This window comes from Felis catus, chromosome A1, assembly GCF_018350175.1.
Source record: "Felis catus isolate Fca126 chromosome A1, F.catus_Fca126_mat1.0, whole genome shotgun sequence".
Lineage (NCBI taxonomy): Eukaryota > Metazoa > Chordata > Mammalia > Carnivora > Felidae > Felis > Felis catus.
This window is the reverse complement of record NC_058368.1, coordinates 82,004,857-82,022,824: the sequence shown is the minus strand read 5'-3', so window position 1 is coordinate 82,022,824 and position 17,968 is coordinate 82,004,857. Positions and strand designations below refer to the sequence as shown.

The 17,968-nt window shown below is 59.6% G+C and overlaps 1 protein-coding gene and 1 long non-coding RNA gene across 2 annotated transcripts; one reads left to right on the top strand and one right to left on the bottom strand.

Moving 5' to 3' along the window:
* Positions 1 to 1,237: 1,237 nt before the first annotated feature.
* On the top strand, positions 1,238 to 5,844 carry LOC123385018. The gene is made up of 2 exons (XR_006596963.1): positions 1,238 to 2,420; positions 2,610 to 5,844. It is a non-coding gene; the product is annotated as an uncharacterized LOC123385018 (long non-coding RNA).
* On the bottom strand, positions 2,767 to 15,010 carry F10 (coagulation factor X). Its single transcript, XM_003980558.3, has 8 exons — positions 14,853 to 15,010; positions 13,123 to 13,283; positions 9,964 to 9,988; positions 8,954 to 9,067; positions 7,247 to 7,378; positions 6,250 to 6,503; positions 4,316 to 4,433; positions 2,767 to 3,431 (listed from the first exon to the last, which is right to left on the bottom strand). The coding sequence occupies exons 1-8, from the start codon at positions 14,920 to 14,922 to the stop codon at positions 2,872 to 2,874; spliced, it is 1,434 nt and encodes a 477-aa protein (XP_003980607.2). The 5' UTR covers positions 14,923 to 15,010; the 3' UTR covers positions 2,767 to 2,871.
* Between the last annotated feature and the right edge of the window lie 2,958 nt (positions 15,011 to 17,968).

The window sequence follows — 17,968 nt, the reverse complement described above, 5'->3', positions numbered from 1 at the left end:
GACGCCACCACTTCCCACGTGTGTCACCAGTGAGAGAAGCAGGACGGCTCGTCACGTCTGGCCCTGCCTGGCCCCCGGCCTCTGGGGAAGGGCCCAGCGGGGTGGAGCAGAGGCCTGAGCACCACGCGGCCCACCAGCCCACGGCCACCAGGGACAGGTCTGCGGACACGGGCCTGAGGACAAGGGGCTTCTGAGGACGCCCCCGGCCTACAACACACACCACCTCACCGCATACAGTCAGTGTCAGTGTCTCCGCACTGCTTCTCTTCCGTGTCCAAGGCACAGGGGGCTGAGGTGAGGTGTCGAGGACCCTGGAGCTGGGCGGGCTTCCCAGGAGTGAGGTCAGCAGGTCCCGTCCCAGGAAACGGGGACAGCCGGCATCCCGCGGGCGGCCCTGAGTAACAAGGCTCAGGGGCTCCCACGTGGGCAGCTCTGGGCAGGGGACAGTCACCTGGAGCTCACCTTTCAGGTCCCCTCCACGGGGGGCACACAGGAGGGCAGGGGGCTGGTCAAGAGTCACAGCCTGGAGGAGAGCACATAAGGGGGTGTGTGATGGGGAGAGGAACCTGAGCCCAGTAAGCAGCCTCCGGGGGCTTGGAGCGACCCCAGGGCCATGGGCTGCCTGGGGCCCAGCACGGAGGCCAGTGTGGCAGGACGGGTCCCCGAGGGAGTGTGGCAAGCGTTTCTGTAAAGGCACAGAGTGGACCACAGCCTGGGGCTTCGAGCCAGGCAACCAGCGGACCACAGAGGCGTTCTGTAAGAACCGAGTGTGTCCTCAAACCCGAGACGCACTCAGCACCACGTGATGGGGGAAGTAGCAAGTTTGGCTTCAATCTCAGTCACACGGGAAGGACTGGGGACACATGGTGCACTGTCAGCATCCTGGCTGCGGGGGCCTCACAGCCCATGCCACGCGGGCTCCCCATCACTCGCTCCCCTCATGTACTGACTCCCGTGGGCGGTCTTGCTGGGGGAGCCACCTGTCCTGTCTGTGATGAAACAGTCATTTCTCTGCAAAGTTGAGACTCCGGGAGACTCCAGGGTTTGGTGTCCTTGGTGACCTGCTTCAATCAGGGATTCCTGCGGTGGAATTGCCCCTAAATGGAAACCCGGGCCCACCTGCCCTCTGATCTGGTAGTTCCGTCGGCCTCCCTTGAACAGGCCTGGTCCCCGGCCTTGGCCAAGCCCACCATCCAGCGAGCCCTCCCCCCCCCCCCCCCCCCCACCTAACTCAGGCTGGGCCTGTGGAAGCCACTCAGTGTTTGGGGGCGACTGACCCTTCAAGGAACAGGTGGGGGTATGGATCAGATGGGGTTCATGTCATTTGTCCTGAGACCTCTGCCCTCTCCCTCGGGAACAAGAACCACATCCACCTTCTCCCCTGCAGCTCCTGGGCCTTGTGCCCGCCGTCCACAGGGCCTGGGCCCCACCCCAGCCACCCTGCCATGTCCCCGTGTCCCTGAGGGGCACTCGATGCTCGGTCGCAGCCGACCAGCCTGGTGAGAGGGACATGTGCGCCGGGCAGCTCCGTTAGCTCCGTCCCCAGGCAGATAGCATCATGGAGGGAGGTGAGTGGCGGCAGGGCACAGGGGACAGCAGGTGCCCCGTCATGAGTCCCAGCCCTCACCGCCCTCCCCACGGCATCCCGTCGTCTCCTCCAGGGCCTCACTGAACGGATTCTCCTTCTGGAAGAGAGGAGGAGCTGCCAGAGGGAGGCAGCGGGGGCACACCCTTCTCTGGTGTGCCTCAGTCTCCCCCTCTGATGCGCATGTGAGCCCCATCGCCGCCCGGGCCACCAGTGAGAGATGGGGGCGGCTGCAATCCTGTCTGGGCCCCAGACCACCTTTGACCTCAGAACCCGTCCAGGGCTCGGGGCGCACAGAGCGCTCAGGTGCGTGGAAAACCCACAAGAGGACAGCCTCCCCCCCACTCAGCCTGGGCCTTCTCTGTGTGCCTCTGACGGCTTCTGGGAAACCACGTGTCCGCTCACATCGATTTGCCTAACCTCGCGTTGCCTGCTGTTGACAAAGCACGCTGCCAGCCTGTGACATTTGGGGCATCTCAGTACTGGCACTTTGAAACTTTGCTCATCGCAGTTACGCAAAATGCAAACTGTGGGGGCATTTGGAAAAGGGTTTGCTAAAGCACTTTGCTCCTCATGACCGCAGGCTGGGGACCCTGACGGGAAGGGCTGGCCGCGCAGAGCAGACGGGCCCCTCCCCCAGACCCCACAGCACACAGGGCGCTCGGGGCCGCTGAGGAGTCACGTCCACACAGACTGGTTTAATCTGGGGGCTGGGGACCGTTGCCCCTGGGAGCACACGAGCCGCTTGCAGGACAGCGGATGGCCCCCCGGCCGCGTCCAGCGTGGGACCAGCGGGAGGAGCAGCCGCTCAGTCCACGCAGAAGCATCGGGGCCGGTGAGAGGCTCTCAGCCTTCCTGGGACCCCCGCCCCGCCCCTGCTCCCAGAGCCCCCGCCACTGCCTCCCCTGTGTCCTGACCACAACTGGAAGAGCCTGCTGTCAATGGGGGGGGGGGCTGTCCTGGGGCGTCTGGACTCCTGTCCCACCGTCTAGCGTCTCTTGATGGCACTTCCCAACCTGGACAGGGAAAGGCTGGCTCTGGTGTCCAGAGGAACGTGTCTTCCACGGAGCGAGGAAAACACCAGGGTAAGGAATCCACACAGGTGGCGCCACTGCAGACAGGAGACCTGGTCCGGGCGCTGCCGCTGAGACCGGCCCGTGCAAACACAAACGAGACACCAGCAGCTGGCATGACTTTAATGGGGGTGGGGCGCAGGGCCCCCCGCTCGGCCTTGGGCCGCACAAACGAGACACCAGCAGCTGGGGGTGGGGCGCAAGGCTCCCCGCTCAGCCTTGGGCCCCGGCCCTGGCCCTCATGGACTTGTCAATCCACTTGAGGAAGTTGGTGACCTTGGTGTAGACGCCGTACTTCCCTTTCCGCGCGCATCCTTCTCCCCAGCTGACGATGCCAGTGACGAAGTAGGTGTCCTTGAACCGGGTGACGTGGGGGCCCCCGCTGTCCCCCTGACAGGCATCCTCGGGGTTCGTGTCGTAGCCGGCGCAGAACATGTTCTGGGTGATGGTGAAGCTGCTGGACAGCTTGCACGTGTTCCTGTCCACGTAGGGCACCTCCAGCATCTTGAGGATGGTGGATGGCCGGCCCTTCTCGTGAGTCTTCCCGAACCCGCTCACGATGCCCGTCTTCTGCGCCATGAGTGTGGACTCGGCCCAGTCCTTCTGGGGCAGACAGGCGGGGGCCACATTCCTGCGGAAGGTGATGGGCGTCCTCAGCCTGATGACAGCGATGTCGAAGTCATAGGTCTCCCGGACAAACTTGTTGTGCTTGATGATCACGTCCACCTCGTGCGCCACCTCGTCGCCCTCCTCGCTGCCCGTGTCCCGTTCACCTGGGAGATGGCGAGGACATGGTGGCGTTCAGCTCGGGGTTGGCTGTGCACTTACGTGCACGGTGCTTTTGAGAGTAGCGGTTATTTTTTTTTTTTATTAAAAAAATGGAACATGGTCACTAGAGACTCTGAAAGATAAAATCGTAACGAGGCAAATAAAGATGACTTTCAGTTTCACTCCCCAGGGGCGACCGCCAGCCGCACTTTTAAGTGTGGCCAGTACTTCGGGTGGATACTTCCTGAGCCTGTGCCACGCGGCAGGGGCACCTGGGGGCGGAAGGCTCTGTGCCTGACCGGCTGGCCACACTGTCCAGACGGCTGCCTGGCACCGGGGCGGCGTCTGGTCGGAACTGGGACGTGCTGAGTGTCAGCATCAGATTTGTCATGAGAACACAGACTCAGAATATCTCGTTCTAGTTCAGAACTGATTACGTGTTGAAACGATAATAATATTTTGGATATACTGGACTAAGACATATTGCTAAAATTAATTTCATCTATAAACTTTGAAGATGCCTAATAGGAAATGGAACTAGAAAATTAAAAGGCACATGGATGGCCTGCGTGTGTGGCTTGCGGTGGATCTTTGCTGAACTGGTCTAGAGTCTGGAGGAGAAGGACGGACGTCACAAAACAGCCCCGCAGACACAAACACGAGCAGCAGATGCTCTGTGCTCGGAGGGTTCTGGAAACCTTCCCAGAGGAAGGGGCCCTGAGGGGAGGATCGCCGCGCTGGGCCTGGACACAGACGGCAAGGGGGAGGACCGGCCCCACCCCTGCCCCCCGCTTTCCCCTTCTCTGCCCTCCCTCGCCTGTGACCCCCCCACCCGCACCCCCACGGGGTTCGGCGTGTTAACTAGTGCCTCCGAGTGTGGCGCACTTACCTACCCTCACCTTGAATCTCTTGGCCTGGTGCAGACAGTGCGCTGCAGTGAGGACGTGGTACTCGCTCAGGATGGTGCCGCCGCAAAACCCCTCATTCTCTTCGTTGATGAGCAGGGCCTGTGGGGAGCACGCAGGAGCCCCCCCGAGGTTGGGACTGACCTCTGGGCTCCCCTCCCCATCGGGAACGCAAGGCCCAGGGCAGCGCCGGCCTGGCCTGCACACCTGCCCGCAGCGCGGCCCCTCCTTTTCTTACGTGTCCCGCGGGGTGTGGTGCCAGCGCGCACTCAGAGACCTCACCGTGGGGCTCACGGCCCGGCCGCAGCCCCTCCCCAGGTCCTCCCCCCGCTGCTCTGCAGAAACCGCAGCTTTGGGCGGCTCCTTCCCACAGAGCAGCCAAATGGCCCACCCAACAGACGTCTGCAGGGGCCCCGCTAGTGGCGCCTGAGGGGCTTCTGCCTCGCTTCAACTTTCTGCTCCTGGACCCCAGACTCCTTCTTCAGGGAGCCGTCCTGTCCCTTCCAGAGCTGTCACAGCACTCTACAGTGTCACCCGTAGAAAAACGATCGTCATTGTTGATAACCTTTGCCGGCTACATGGCTACGGATTAGCGCACAGACCAGGTGGGCGCCAGTGTTTGGGGAGAAGCTTCTGGTATCTGGGACGGCCCTCCCCCGACGGCCCACAGATGCCACCACTCAAGGGCAAATCCCTTGGAATCCACGGGGCTCCCCCTGTGGGCGGCTTTCTCCCCGACAGGATTTCAGAGTGAGGGCATCGCCCCAGGGAGTGAGCGCTGGCAGGCCCAGGCGGCCCTGCAGCCCTCGTGTCCCTTCTTCCCCAGAGAACCGGGCTGCAAATCTGGAAATGGCGCACTTTTTCCTTTTTATCTAGAGAGTTCCGGCACGTGGCTGGCTCATGCCGGTTGGGGAACAACAAGGTTCCAAGTCTGAAAGCGTTCCTGAAGACCTTGGTGACCGGCACGAAGTAGCAGGGCCAAGGGGCGTCAGTCTTCCCCAGACCTGGACCCTGACTCTTCTACACGTGATGGCGAGGCCGCTGGACTGGGAGAGCAGGGCTCTCGCGTCCCCTGGAGAGGATCCCGCCGCCCAGGTCCCCACCTCACCCCCCCCTGGTCCTGTCTGTCTGTGGGGGGCCTTCCAAAGCCCCCCGAGCTCCACGCTGGCCCGGGGCCACCGAGCTCCCGCCGGAGCCACGTCGGTGGCGCTCGCTCAGCACACACCAACCCCGTGGTGACCACACGAGTGCATGCTCCCCTCTGGGCCCGTGATAACGTAGGGCTGGGAGGTGGGGCAGGTGAAGAAATGCGTAAAGGGTGGTGGTGGCTCTGGAGGGTCTGTTGTTGGCTTTGGGTACCAAGCATTTCACGCCCAGATTCGCCAGAGACAGCAGGCACCACCCAGTCAAGCCGAATCAGATAAGCATCCAATGGCTTCTAGCACCAGCATGTCCCCTGTTGTCTTTGGGACACATTACACTAAAAGTTGTTCATTGTTTGTCTGAAACTCAACTCTAAGCCTGAGTCCCGTGTTACTTGTTCATCTGGAAACCTCTGTCCAAACCAACAACCAAAGAGCGTGGATTGCAAACAGGTGGATGTACTTCTCCCCAGATTGCTACCCACCTCGTTAGCACTGACCAAATCAGAGATGAGCCCGAGGGACAGAGTATCTGCCTGCCGGTCGGAGGGGCAAACAGAGGGCTGGCCCCCATCAGGCAGCCACTCCGCCTGCCGGCCTGAGCCTGCAGCCCGCGCTGGGTTCCAGGGCTCCTCTCCTTTCTGTCTGTCCTTAATGGGATTGGACGTCGGGTGGGGAGGGACAGGGCCCACTTCTCACCTCGGGCACACTCTGCCCCAGAGCCAGCAGGGAGTCCCCACCGCCCACCGGCACCGCCAGGCCCGCTCCGCAGTCACCTGCCAGGGACACTCGCCGTCTGGGCAGTTCTGCCCACCCACGATCCGGATCAGGTTGCTTGAGTCCTCCACGGGGCTGGCCTCTGTCTTGTTGAGGGGCTGCAGGTACAGAGGGCTGTCGGTGGGAGGCAGGTCTTCAGGGTGCTGGTCCTGCACATCTGCTTCAGAGGTTTCAGAGGGACCCTCACCGCCATGGGCGGTCTCGGCTGACCTCTTCCTGCGCGTCAGAGTGCGTTTCCCGCAGGGGAAAGGCCCTGAAAGAACACGGGCCGGCCTCAGTGAGCAGGACCCCCCTCGCCCCGGCCCCCCCACAACGGAACTGTCTGCCCGGCCCACAGGAGGAGGGAATAGGGAGGAATGTGCTGGTAACAGAGGTCCCGCCCCAGGTGATGCCACAGCTGTTGGTTGGGGGGGGGGCAGCTTTGAGGAGCGCTTGGGGCCACTGTGAGAAGCAGAGGAAGCTAAGAGAGAGAGCACAGTGGCCTCTCAGTGCTCCAGCCCAGGCAGGCCCTGCCGCAGAGAAGTGTGGTTGGACCGGAGCAGCGAGGACCCCGTCCCCTTGCTGGGCCCCGCCCTCTGTGAGCCTCTAGGCCAGACTCAGGGCCCAGCTTTTGTCACAGAACGTCACGGAACATCACGGAAAAGGAAGCCCGAGGGCTGTCACTTGGGGCCCGTGCGGTCTAATTGTTCTCGGGGTCCTCGGCTCCCCCTTTGGCTCCTGCACCCCCCACCCCCCCCCGCAAGTCCACGGCCCAGACACAGTCAGGCCTTGCTGCCCCGGACATGCTCTAATTCCCGGGGCAACAGGACGTGCCGTGATCACGACCATTTCGTGGCTCCTCAGGGTCTGCCACGAGCCCGGCGCTGGGCAGAGCACCCCCCACCTCCAAGTCCCTCGACGTCTGCACCTCCCCTAGGGAGTCAGGCAGCGTCGCTGGCCCGTTTCTTAGGCGGCTCACAGGGCCTGCGGTCCCGCTCCGGCCCACGCGCCTCCTACCCGTGGAGACGCAGGATTTGCCGTCGTCCGCGAGGACGTAGCCGCTGGCGCAGGCGCACACCACGGAGCCCTGCTCCTCACTGCAGAACTGGTCACAGTCGCCGTTGTCCAGGCTGCAGGCTTTCCGCATGGCTGCGGGGACGCGTGTGGGCCCTCAGGACTGGCCGGGGACACCGAGGCCGCAGGCAGCCGGGAGGAGGGACAGCAGCACCAGGGCAGATCCACCCACTGTCAGCCTGCCCCCCTTCCCCGCTCCAGCAGAGGGGCGGCCACCGCACGGAACCGCGCGAGTGGGATGGGCCCCTGGAGCAGGCTGGGGGCCAGGGGCTCTGTGTGCAGGATCGTCCCTGCCCTGCGGCTCCCTACCACGTGGGGCCAGCGTGCTGTCTGCCGGGCCCTGGGCGTCCAGACCCGCCCCCCCCCCACGGGCCCCATGTTCAGCCCTAAGAGGGGCAGCGCCTCCCCCCACAGCCCCACGACCAGTGTGCGCCGGCCGGCATGAGGAAGGGCTCTGGGGCCACGGGCCAGGCGGAGCACAGCAGTGTGGCCACGGGCCGGTCCACTGAGGCTGGAGGGTCGTCTGCGGAATAAAGGGTCTGGAACTGGTCTGGGAGACTGGGGTCCGGGCACCGGCGAGGCAGCAGCAGAGACGGGCCCGGTGCTTTCTGTCGCCAGCCGTGTGATTTGGGCAAGTGCTTTAAACCCTATGGGCCTCCGTTTCCTCACTTATAAAGTGGTGGAGGCCACACTGCCTCCCAGGTCATGTGCAGCTCCTGACACAGTGAGCCCGTGGCTGGTTTCCTGGGCCTTCCAGGCCAGATTGAGCGCATCCCCTGCGGCTCAGGGGCTCCGACTCTGCCAGAATTGCCCACCGTCGCCAGCACACGCTCAACATGTGATCGCACACTGACAGCAGTGGCGTCACCAAGACAATTTACGTTACGTTCTGCCCCTGGGGTTCTGATGAATAAATAATTACGGTGAGAGGATCACCATTAGTTAAACTTTAGAAAACACCCAGTGGCTCTGGCTCAGCCAGACGGGGAGCAGGAGAGGACGCTCTGGGCTGTGGGAGGGATGACGTGGGACTGAGATCCCCGTCGGGGAGAGTCCCACAGTGATCCCAGCTCCGAGCACTTCCTAAAGGTTACGAATTAAGTAATCTGAAAGAAATGTGTATCTTTCTTCTTAATGAAAACTGGCCTGATCTGAATCTAATTTTTATTTAAAAAAATTAATGGCCATACTCACCATGTTAGGAAAACTCTTAGTGACTTTTCCCTGTAGAATTCACTAAATGTATCAGATTTGTATAATTGGACAATTGCGGACATTCGGAATTGACATCTGCACTGACAAACCTAAGTGGCTGATTCAGAGCCGCTGCCTGGGCCACAAGGAATTTAAGAAGATGGGTAGCACCACCCCAGGTCTCCGTGTTCCTGGCCACACGCTCCGTGAGTGTGCTGCAGCCCCCTCAGAGGAACACAGAAGGCTGTGTGTCTCTCATTGTATCTAAAACCCAGTGGATTGTAGGACACACTTTCACTTTGTTTTTGCTGTTCCTACAATGGCGCAGCACAAGGGAACACAGACTCTACCTTGGAAGGAACCTGAGATGTTTTCCTTAGGGGTTTCAGCTTCTTCCCTCGTTCCTGACCCTTCAGGCGGCCCTGACCCGAAGGTACACCAAGGAAAGGAACTCACACAATTCACAGTTTTTGCCTTCGTATCCTTCCAAGCAGGTGCACGTGTATCCCCCAAGGCTGTCCATGCATTTGCCCTGGTTCTGGCAAGGGTTGCTTTCACACTGGTCTCCATCTGCAAAGACAGGGTTTGGGGACCTGAAGCTTGCAGGCAGCTGCTGTCATCAAGGAAATGGCTTTGCTGTGTTGATCTTGGCACACATAGTTCAGGTCGCTTGAACAAGCTTGAGGCTCTTCCTGTCTCCCTGTAAACATTTCTCCCGGCTGGACTTCATTTTACCCCCAGCCTTTGCGCTCTGTGTACGTGATGCTCTTATCTAACTGGGTTATTGATAAGCTTTTCTCTTTCTGCTGAGATGTTTGACTGCCTGTTTTCAACAGTGAGGAGCTCTGGGCTGGCGGCCAGGTGGGACCAGCTGGAAGGAGGGAGGATGGGCGGCCGCCCGGCACCTGTTTCTAGGCTGGACAGTGACAAGACAGGTGTCCGGGCGCCTCTTCCTAAATGGTCTGGAGGTAGAGCAGGAGTGTGGAGGCTGCTGGCCAGCACTGACAGGGCCCTCACACTCCTTGGTGCGTTTGGACAATCTGATCTAGAGGCAGGCCCAACTGCCATTTGGGGAAATTTAAAGGATGTTAGCAGAATGAAACACGAGTCATCACTGATACCATTTCACAAGCTGTGGACGTTCCGTCTTATTAGAAGACCTGATCTTTTGTTTCTACCTAATACCTTGGATTTAAAAAATGATGAGACAGGTTGATGCTCCAGTAAGGCGAGCTGATGAAATCCACGTTCAAGTAACAAAACCGTAACCATGACATTTACCCCCCCCCCAAATAATCCCACAGTAACTACTGGGGAGACACACGGAGAGGGAGAGTCTTAGGTGAGGAAGCTATAAGCAGGAGCAGAAGGGAAATTCAGGAAGAATTGTCAAAATTGAAATACCCTCTCCCCCATTTCAGTGTCCGAATGAGCCCCAGTCAGTATTAAAATAGAAACCATCTCACCTTTGTATTTATTCCAGAATTCAGTCTAAAAGGGAAAAAAGATTTTAAAATACATTAGGGAAAACAGACATTTCACACCGAGGACAACCATAACCTCGTCACTCAACCTCAGTAGATGCTGTCCCAAACGGGGCCTTTCCTGGTCCGAATTGCTCTCACACTATGGAGTCTGACAGGGAAATGTTCAGATCTGCGTCTGTACAAATGGGGCTTCGATTGTCTCAGATGCACCATCTCTGTTGAATATCGAGCATTTATTTTTAATCTAACCACCGAGAAATGGATTGTACCAAGAATGCTTTGCTCTCTTTGCTACCCCCAAGCTGATCAATGAATGGTTTTGAGTTAAATATCAAAGATTCAATAAGGGATCAGATGCTTGGTGGCTAACCATGTTAAACTGAAAAAATGGTTAATTGGTAATTAGTTAAAATAGGACACCAAGACCCTATATTACACTAGAAAATGTTCAGTCTTAGAAATTGTTTGCTGTGTTCAGTAGTTTGAACAGGGTACCCCCTGCCCCCCGCCCCCACTGCCAATTCAGGTGCAACGCAGAACGTGGCTTTAACTGGAAATAGGGTCTTTGCAGATGTAACCAAGGTATGCATCACGAAGAGACCACACGGGCTTAGGGTGGACCTGGAACCAGTGGCAGTGCCATCAGGAGAGACGGAAAGTGCTCAAGAGCCACGCGTGGAAGCAGAGCAGAGACCTGAGTGATGGGCCTGCAAGGCTGGCAATGCCCAGAAGCCGGGAGAGGGCACGGAGCACATCCCCCTGAGACCTCTGATGAAGGAAGCTTTCCACTTTCGTGTCGGCGGGCGTGCTTCCGGGTGCCCAGGGAAGCTGCACTGTACCATGTTCCAAGGTCAGCATGACTGGGCAGAACCTCCGAGCAGGGGCTGTGTTCCCACACCCAGCACACACTGTACATCCCTTCATTAGCAACTAACCTACATTTCAGACTAGAGAGTAAAAATCTCCCTACTGCCACCTGGCACATACTGATAGCGTAAGACAAGGTTTGGAATTTTCTGGAATGCTCTTCATCATGATGGCTTGTACTTCTTGATGTAGCAAGAAACACATATGACTCTGTTTCCTGCTCCTTCCCTGGAGCTCTCTGCTTCCGGAAGACCATGCATCCCAGCAGCGGCCCTCTCCTGGGCTCTGTATTCTAGAAGTTTTGTACATCTGTGTTGACACCTTCTTTGACTTGCGGCCGCCAGGACTGTGGGAGAGTGAGTCCCGTCGTTGCCGGGCCCCCAGCTTGTGCTTAGTTACAGAAGCCCCAGGACACGGCTATGCTGTCTCTTTACATTTCGCTGAAGACATGATCACACAGCAAAACTACTTCAGTGTGCAGTTCTATGAAATCCGACACACAGATTTGGATACGCACCTCCACTGCCCCCCACATTCACAGCCCCCGATGGCCGCACCCCTGGCGCCACCACAGCCGTGACCTCCGAGAGGGTCATACAGATGCACGGACGCCCTCGTGAGACTAGCTTCATCCAGATGATGCCTCTGACCCTCGTTGAAGTCACCACGTGCATCAGTCATTTGTTTATGTTGTGGAGTAGAATTCCACCATGCCGTGGCTTGTGGGTCCCTGCACCAAGCGGGGACAAGGGCGAGAGTTTGGGGCAATCCAGGTTTTCGTGTGAAAGGAGTGGTAATTTCTCCAGGGTAAGCACTCAGGGGTGGGGCCCGGGCTACCCGCACCTGCACCACGCTGGCCGTGTCCCCGGTTCCAGTTCTGCACATATACAGTGGCGTCTCCTCATGGCTGGAGTCCGCACTTCTGTGCCAGCTGAGGATGTCGGGTGGCTCCTGTGCACATTTGCACTTCACGTGCTGTCTCTCGGGAAGTGTCTGTTCTCGCTTCCGCCTGTTATAGTTATCACTTATTTATTTTCTTCTACTGAGTTGTGAGAGTTCTTTACGCATCCGAGTACAGGCCCTTTGTCAGATGCGTGATTTGTAAATATTTTTTTAGTTAATAGCTTGTATTTTTAGTCTTCCGTGTCTTTCACAGAGCAAGTTTTCAATTTGGAATAGGTCCAATCTTTTTAAGTTTATGTATTTATTTTGAGGTACAGAGAACATGAGCAGGGGAGGGAGGGGGAGACAGAGAGAGAGAGAGAGAGAGAGAGAGAGAGAGAATCCTAAGCAGGCTCCACACCACCAACAAAGAGTCCAACATTGTGCTCGAACCTGAGCTGAAACCAAGAGTCAGACACTTAACCAACTGAGCCCCCCAGGCGCCCCTGGAGTAAGTCCAATTTACTCACTTTCTCCTTCATGGGTTATGGTTTCAATGTTGTGTCTAAGAATTTTTGCCTAACTTCATGACATGACAATTCTCTCCTTAAAGTTCTATGTTTTACCTTTAGATCCTCGATCCATTTTGAGTTGACTTTTGTACAGTTGTGAGACTGAGGTCAAAGCGGACCTTGTGTGTGTGGAGATGTGCCGATGTCCCCAAACCATCAGTGGAAAAAGACACTTCTTCCTTCGCTGACTCACTTATGAACCTTTGTATCAATTGGCCATATTTCTGTGGGCCTGTTTATGGACCTTCTGGTGTGTCCCGTGGATCTAAGCACCTGTCCCCTTACCAGCAGCACACGCGAATGCCCTTGTGGTTAGTGAAGCTTTGCAGTGAGTCCTTGAATTGGGCGGCGTGATTCCTCTTTCTCGAAATGGTTCCAGCTACTCTCATTTCTTTGCTTTTCCATATTTCCAGTTGTGGAGTTGGCTCATGGGATGTTTGCTGGCGACGCACTGACTCCGGGTGTAGCTCTTGGGTGCCCGATGTCAAGTACAGCAGTGGCTGTGGATTTGGGTGAAGACTGTGGGCTCCGTGTCCCCGTGTGCCGCCCAGCCCGGGGAGGTGCAGTGAGGTCGTGAATAATTTTTAAAGTGAACACCGTATGTTTTAGAGTTGATTTAATAAAGCCTCTGGAAGTTCTCATGACCCTCCTAATGGACTGGGCCCTGCCCCACCCTCACTCTCCCCACCAGAAGTATTCCCTGTCTCAGCCCCGCATACCCGGGGTGCCCAGGTATGCCCTGGGCTCCCGGCAGGGGTGAGGTCAGCCTCCACCGAGGGGTGCACCCATCACAGGGCGCCTGCGCGCCAGCCCTTACCGTCTTGGCGGTGTCCTCGAAGACCTCGCGGGCCTCCTCAAACGAGCACGTCTCCTCCATACACTCTCTCTCCAGGTTCCCTTTCTTCATCTCTTCCCAAAATGAGTTGGCCCTGCGGACCCTCCCCAGGACGCTGCTGGCGTGCTCCGGGGGAAGGAACACTAGCAGACAGGCAGGGACACTAAGCGGAGAGGGCCTCAGCCGCCCGCCCGCCCTTCCCCATCCTGCGGCGTCCGCTCACCCCCGCGCTGCAAAAGGCCCCTTGCTCGCGCCCCGAGCCAGCCCAGGACGGGACCCCGCCTGTTCCAGGCCCCGGGCTCCCCTCCGTGTGCAAGTCCGCTTGCTCCTTCCCCTTGCCGCCTCCCGGGGCCTCACTGGCAGCTCCGTGCTGGCCCCCCAAGCCCTCCCTGGACTCTTGCTTCCCAGAGGTCCTGGGGCCACCCTCCTGTGCCCTGCCCGGCCCCCACCCTTCCCGCTCTCAGCTCTCCGAAGGGGTGAGCTGTGGCGCTGTTATGATCACGCTCTACGACCAAATTAGGCTTTTCATCAAGGCCCAGGACCACACACGAAAACATGGCTTTGAAGAAACAGTTCTTATTACAAAGTTTTGTACTTGATTTCTGTTCTGCTTCACTTAAGAATCCCACTGCATTGATTTGCGGCTCTCAGATGAATCCCCACCTGCCCGCTGAATGGTCTTGGGTCCGAGCATCTCGGAACCCCTCCTGTGGCTGCGCCCGCCCTGCCCTCTCTCCACCGTGCACCGGGACCCCCCCGGGACCCTCCTCCACCTGCGCCCACGTCTCTGGCTGCGCTCTCGGTCTCTCACCACCTTCTCTCTCTCCACCGTGGACCAGGATCCCCGACTCCTCCTCAGCCCCACACCCGCTCTCTGCCTTCCTTCTTGCCTCGCCCTCCGAGTTGCTCTTCCCGGTTGCGACCTGCATTCTGAGTTCCGCCCCCGCCCTCGATGGTGAGCCCTCAGCTCCCCACGTGCAGGACTAGACTCGGGACCCGGGAGCCAGGCGGTCTCGGTTCAGATACAGTTCACTTGCCCACTGTCGGCAGGTGAGAATTACGACACGTGTGTCTCAGTTGTCTCAGTGTTCAGGTTGGTACACACTAGGTGTTGCTATATACTAGGTTTCTCTCTTCTCACAGCCTCCCCGTCCCCCACACACCAGGTGCCCTCTGCCTGCCCCGCAGGCCCTGTCCACCCCCCTCCATCCAGGACGCAAACAGCTGCCGGGCCCCTGCCCACCCCCAGGCCCTGCTCCTCTGGCCTCCTCCAGCCTTTCTGGAAGGTGCAGAAGCCCCCCTCTGTCCAGCCTTGAATCAGGCAGCCCCTTCCCCTGGCCAAGCCGGCCTAAGGGTGGAGGCGCCGGCTTGAACTTCATTCTCTTTCGGCCCTGGAAGCTCCTCCCTGCCTGTGACCGCCTCCCCCCACCCCCCCGCCCCCGCCACTGGGCTCGCTCTGGCCGTGGAGGGGCACTTCTCTCGATCTCTCTCGGTCTCTCCCTCTTTCCCTGTTCACGGCTTCTGTGTGTGACCCGGCCTGCCATCTGGCTCCCCATCCACAGGGAAGGAGGCCACCAGGCCGAGCCATGTCACACCAGGAGATGGGCACCCACTCTCCACCCTGTGGAGGTGTGAGGGCAGCACCCTGGTTCCCACTGTCCCCCCTCTTCCCTGGGGGTCACCTCTGTAGTCTGTAGGGCGAGGGCACTTACCACTGTCCCCCAGGAGCAGGAGGCAGGTCAGTGAGGCGCTGAGCAGGACAAGGCACCGTGGGCCCGCCATAGTGTGGCCAAGAACGGCGTGTCTGTCCCGCCGTGACAGGCCTCCAGGGCAAGGTTCGCGCACCCTGGCCCCGGGTGGCTGGTCGACCTTCTCTTATCACCGCCTCCTGATTGGAGCCTGGGCCGCTGAGGGGCCGGGGGCCAGTGACCTCGCGGGGGCAGGGCCACCCTGCAGGTGCAGCCCTGGGGCGGCTGGGGTGGCCCTGGCATCATTGGGCACTCGGTCTGAGGGGCCAGCCATGGGCACAGGGAGTTCTTAGGAGAACAAAAGTGTCATTTTATAGTTTGCAGATGTTGCGTCTGCAGTCATTCTGTCCTTCCAGCCACGCTAAGAGCTGAGTGTCCAGTCCCATCTTTTCTCCAGGACAGACTCTTAGGTCTACAGCAGGTGTCAGCCCAGGGCTGTCCGGGGCGCACATGGGGTTTGGACCCAGGGCTGTCGGCCATAGCAGCAGACCTTCTGCCCATGGCCTCTGTCTCCAGGTGGCATCAGGAGGTGCCACCAAGTGCCACCATCATAGGGGGTCCTGGTGCACTGGCTTCGCCAGTGTGAAAGGCTGGCACCACCAGCTGAAATCCAGGGGCCCCAGGAGGCAGGGGTGTCCTGTGGCCCCTCTGGGCTGAGGGCTCCTGCCCACACTTCTGGGGGGTCTGGCCTGCCCGGTGCAGCCAGTGCCAGCCCAGGACATCTGGCTAGAGGTCGGGGAGCCCGTGGCCAGGGAACAGTGGGCTGGCCCTCTCAGTCCTGGAGATGCCCGCGGGCTGGGGGTTTCCCAGAAGGGGCTTTGCCTCGCACACCCCACTGGGGGTGGGCGGGGGCAGGGAAGTGAGCCCCCAGATCGGGGGCCTTACGGTGAGTCTCTCTCTCTCTCAAGCCGGTCCGGCCACCCGGGAGAGGGGGTGAGGAGTATGGGGGCTCCTGGCCAGTGCACTGCACGTGAGACGTGGGAGATACACCTGCCGCATCCCCCCAGCCCAAGGAGGCTCAGCCCGTGGCAGTCCAGCCACATGGTGGGCGCAGGCCATGTGCCAGGGCCCTCGGGGGCGGGGGGGAGGGTGTCACAGAGACAGGGAGAGACAGAGACAGGGACAGAGAGACAGCAGGAGACAGAGACAGGGATGGAGACACTGCCCCATATCCCACAGCGCCCACCACACCTGACATCCTGCACGTGGTGAGTGACCTTCGACACCCTTGCTCACTGGGACAGAAGCCTCAGGCTGTCTGCTTTTTGCTGCAGGGATGTGTGGCACACGGTGGGTGCTTAACCACCCCTCACAGACCGAATGCGGCAGTGATGTCCCAAAAGTCTTCTGCTCTGGCTGGTCGTCCACAGGGTGGCCGCTGTGACATGCAGAGCCTGGCCCTTGGGGAGAGGGGGTGCCCTGGGCCTGTCTCGCCGGCCTCTTTGTGTGTGGTGTTGTCTCTGGGTGCATTCAGCATGTGGGGGAGACCAGGTCCCGGGTGAGCCCCTCCCATCTCTGGCACCCGGTGCTGGGGGTAACGTGGGAGCCTGTGGGCTCATCGGCCGTGTTAGCCTTTAGGGGCTGTCCCGATGTCACCGGGCGCCCGTGCCATGGCAGCTCTACCGGGCAGGGGCCTGTGTCTCCCCCTGACAGCCAGAGAAGCCCGAGTGTGCCAGCCCATCCTCTTCTTTCCTCTCCAGGAAAGGGGGCCAGCCAGCTCCAGTGCCCCAGGCGCGGGGCTCCTGGCAGCTCCTGGATTCTGCACGCAGGAAACTCCCCTCAGCACCTGCAGCCCGAGCTGTGGGGAGGACGCCAGAGGCTTGCACACCGGCTTTACTGTCCATGACACAGCGGGCCCTCCCAGGGCCCTCATCTTACGTGCTCCAGACCATCCTGGTCACCAGCACCGAGGCCCCTGTTTCGAAGACAAGGAGCTACGGCACAGGGCAGGAGGTGGCTTGACCAGGAGTATGAGGCGGGCCGCACTCGCCCACTGGTGGGTCTCCTTAGGTGCACAGCCGTCCGTTTGCTGAGACCCCGGCTGGCGGCCGGCTGGGCTGCCAGTGAACCACTTGTGCAAAGGCCCAGATCGTGAGCACGTCCGGCTCCAGGGGCAGATAGTCTCTTTGGCCGGACCATCTCTGTCCGAGGATGCCGTGTAAGGAACGGGTGTATCCCAGGACACTTGGACAAAACCAGGTGGCCTGGGTTCACTCTACACTAAATACGGCTTGATCCCTCAGCCCAGCAAGTCCGGTGCCAAATGCACCCGTGTGGAGCACTGTTGGCGTTCCAGGCTTGGGGCAACCAGTCTGCCCCCTCCACCCACGGATGTGTCTGGTGGGGGGCAGGGCCCTTACCTGCCTTGCCGTGTTTAGGGGGGCCCCACTTCTGTGTCATCTCCCTCCCCCACCAGACGGCTTGTTTCTCCCTCCTCCATGGCCTGTGTGGCTTTAGGCCGAGCGGGCCCCACGATCACCTGAGGGACCTGATAAAAATGTCACTCACTGGGTCCTTCCCTGGTCCCACTGATGCGGCAGGACTGAGGAAGCTGGTGGCTCTCAGGCAGGGCTTCTCTAGGACCCTCGTTGAGGACCGTTGTTGACTGGGACCTTGGCGGGAAAAGGATGCCCGGTTCTGTAGGGTTTGGGGAACCACAGCCTCCAAAACCCGCCCACGTGCTTTTGGTTTTGGAAAACAGCCTTGGTGGAGGAAGGCCCATCTCCGGGGTGCTGTGAGCGTGAGAGAAAGCGTGGCTGCAGGACAAGCAGGGCAACAGGGTGAGGACGGGCGCGCTCCAGGGTGGCAGGAGGGCGCTCCAGAGGTGTGCTCACAGGTGGGCCAGTGACAAACGCCATATGGAGGGTGACAGCCTCACATTTTATGGTCAAAGCTACGTACACAGAAAGATCTGGAAGGATAGTCCCCAGGATGAATGGATGATGCTTCCCGTGTACGTGAAATGAGGGTGACATGCTTGTGCAAGAAGACAGGAATGGAACGTAAAGATGTGAGCACGCAAGTGTGAGCACGCCAATGTGTGGACACAGGTGTGTGTGCCAGTGTGAGCACGCAAATGT

Coding starts and splice junctions, on each gene's coding strand:
- F10 (XM_003980558.3), bottom strand. CDS start 14,922: ATGGCGGGCCCACGGTGCCTTGTCCTGCTCAGCGCCTCACTGACCTGC. Junction 13,284..14,852: donor CCTGCTCCTGGGGGACAGTG/GTAAGTGCCCTC, acceptor CCTGTCTGCTAG/TGTTCCTTCCCCCGGAGCAC. Junction 4,434..6,249: donor ACGGCGAGTGTCCCTGGCAG/GTGACTGCGGAG, acceptor TGCTCCCCACAG/GCCCTGCTCATCAACGAAGA.